The sequence below is a fragment of the Mus pahari genome, chromosome 12 (assembly GCF_900095145.1).
Source record: "Mus pahari chromosome 12, PAHARI_EIJ_v1.1, whole genome shotgun sequence".
Lineage (NCBI taxonomy): Eukaryota > Metazoa > Chordata > Mammalia > Rodentia > Muridae > Mus > Mus pahari.
In genome coordinates, this window is record NC_034601.1 from 18,330,798 (window position 1) to 18,332,129 (window position 1,332).

At 46.2% G+C, this 1,332-nt stretch overlaps 1 protein-coding gene across 2 annotated transcripts in view; it reads right to left on the reverse strand.

The window, feature by feature from the left end:
• Positions 1 to 6: 6 nt before the first annotated feature.
• Positions 7 to 1,332, reverse strand: part of Kng1 (kininogen 1) — a 23,045-nt gene continuing 21,719 nt past the window's right edge. For both annotated transcript variants that reach the window (XM_021209830.2, XM_029544719.1), the window contains exons 10-11: positions 877 to 954; positions 7 to 386 (exon numbers count right to left, since the gene is read on the reverse strand). In XM_021209830.2, coding sequence (XP_021065489.1) covers positions 144 to 386; positions 877 to 954 — 321 coding nt within the window. In that variant the 3' untranslated portion in view covers positions 7 to 143. The remainder of the gene's footprint in view (positions 387 to 876; positions 955 to 1,332) is intronic.

The following is a 1,332-nucleotide window of genomic DNA, read 5'->3' on the forward strand; positions in this document are numbered from 1 at the left end:
AATCAGTCCACAGGGATTTATAAAGTCCCATTGGCAGGCTGTTCTGGTCACCGTGGCTGGATGACTTAGGTCACAATGTTTGTGCTCGGGCAGTAGGAAGAGAGNCTGGGAAAGCATTTGTAAAGCTACCTAGGCTGTGTAAGTTAAGAAAGAGCATCAAGGAGATCAAAATCAGACAATTCTGTTATTTCTATGTTTGGATCCTTCCAACTAACTGGCTTCCATGGGCGCCCAGGACATTTGTGGGAAGTTGCTTCTGGAAAATCAGATATCAGCTTAAATGAAAGGCTATCTGGCTGTACATGGATATCAGGGATCAAATCATCATGGACCTCAGTGTCATATGGTGGCATGGTAGCTACCACACCTTCAATGAAATCTGAGTCCTGAAAAGCAGAAGAGGTAACAGTTGGCTGGGCTCGGGGAGGGCTCAAGGTGGGCCCTTCTGTCCTCCCCTGTATCTGTGTAGATGTAGTACTGTCTTCAGAAGAGCTTGCCAAAGGCTCTGTTCTCTGGGCAGTCTGCTTTACGTTGTTTTTGTCTTTGTTTGTTTGCTTACCATGACCATGACTGTGAAACATGACCATGACCAAGAAGGTAACTGTGATCATGACCATCACCATAACCATGACCCACTGCATGTGTATGGTCATAGACATCTTCCCTTTGGTGACTAAGATTTTCAAGTTTAAGTTGATGTCCATGACCAAGGCCATGTGGTTTCTGATGTCCATGGCCAAGGCCATGCTTCTTTGGGGACCAATGGCCATGGTCATGCCAATGCTTATGACCATGGTGATTCTTAGCCTTGATTTGCTTTTCATGCAACTAGCCATGACCCTCTTTTTGCTCACTGGCAATGTAGGGTGGACTTACAGTTGTTCCTTCTTTTGTTTCTTGTTCGCTGACTGTCCGGAAAGGAGAAAAGCCTGGAGGCCTCCTCATCGTCGCGGTCTACAGAGGAAATAGTAAGATGAGTGCCTTAGGTTGGTACCAGGCTGTAGATGAAGGAAGAAGAGTCTTAGCAACTGATGATGCCATTTTATATTACAATGGGTTAAGTCTTTCCCAGATATTAGATACTATAATTGTTGACATTTAATAGAGGCCCCGCCCCACAGTTACCTGGCAACAGCCACGTGTACCTGACTCAATTTAAAAGGGGCTGCTTACTCCCTCTCCTCTCTTTTTCTCTCGTCTCCTCTTGCTTCTGCTCTCTTCTCCTCTTTCCCCTCTCTTCTCATTCCCTTCCAGCTTCTCTCTCCATGTGCTCAGGGCCAGCCTTTAGTTCTCTTTTCTCCCTCTCCTTCTCCCTCTCTCTCTCTCTCTCTC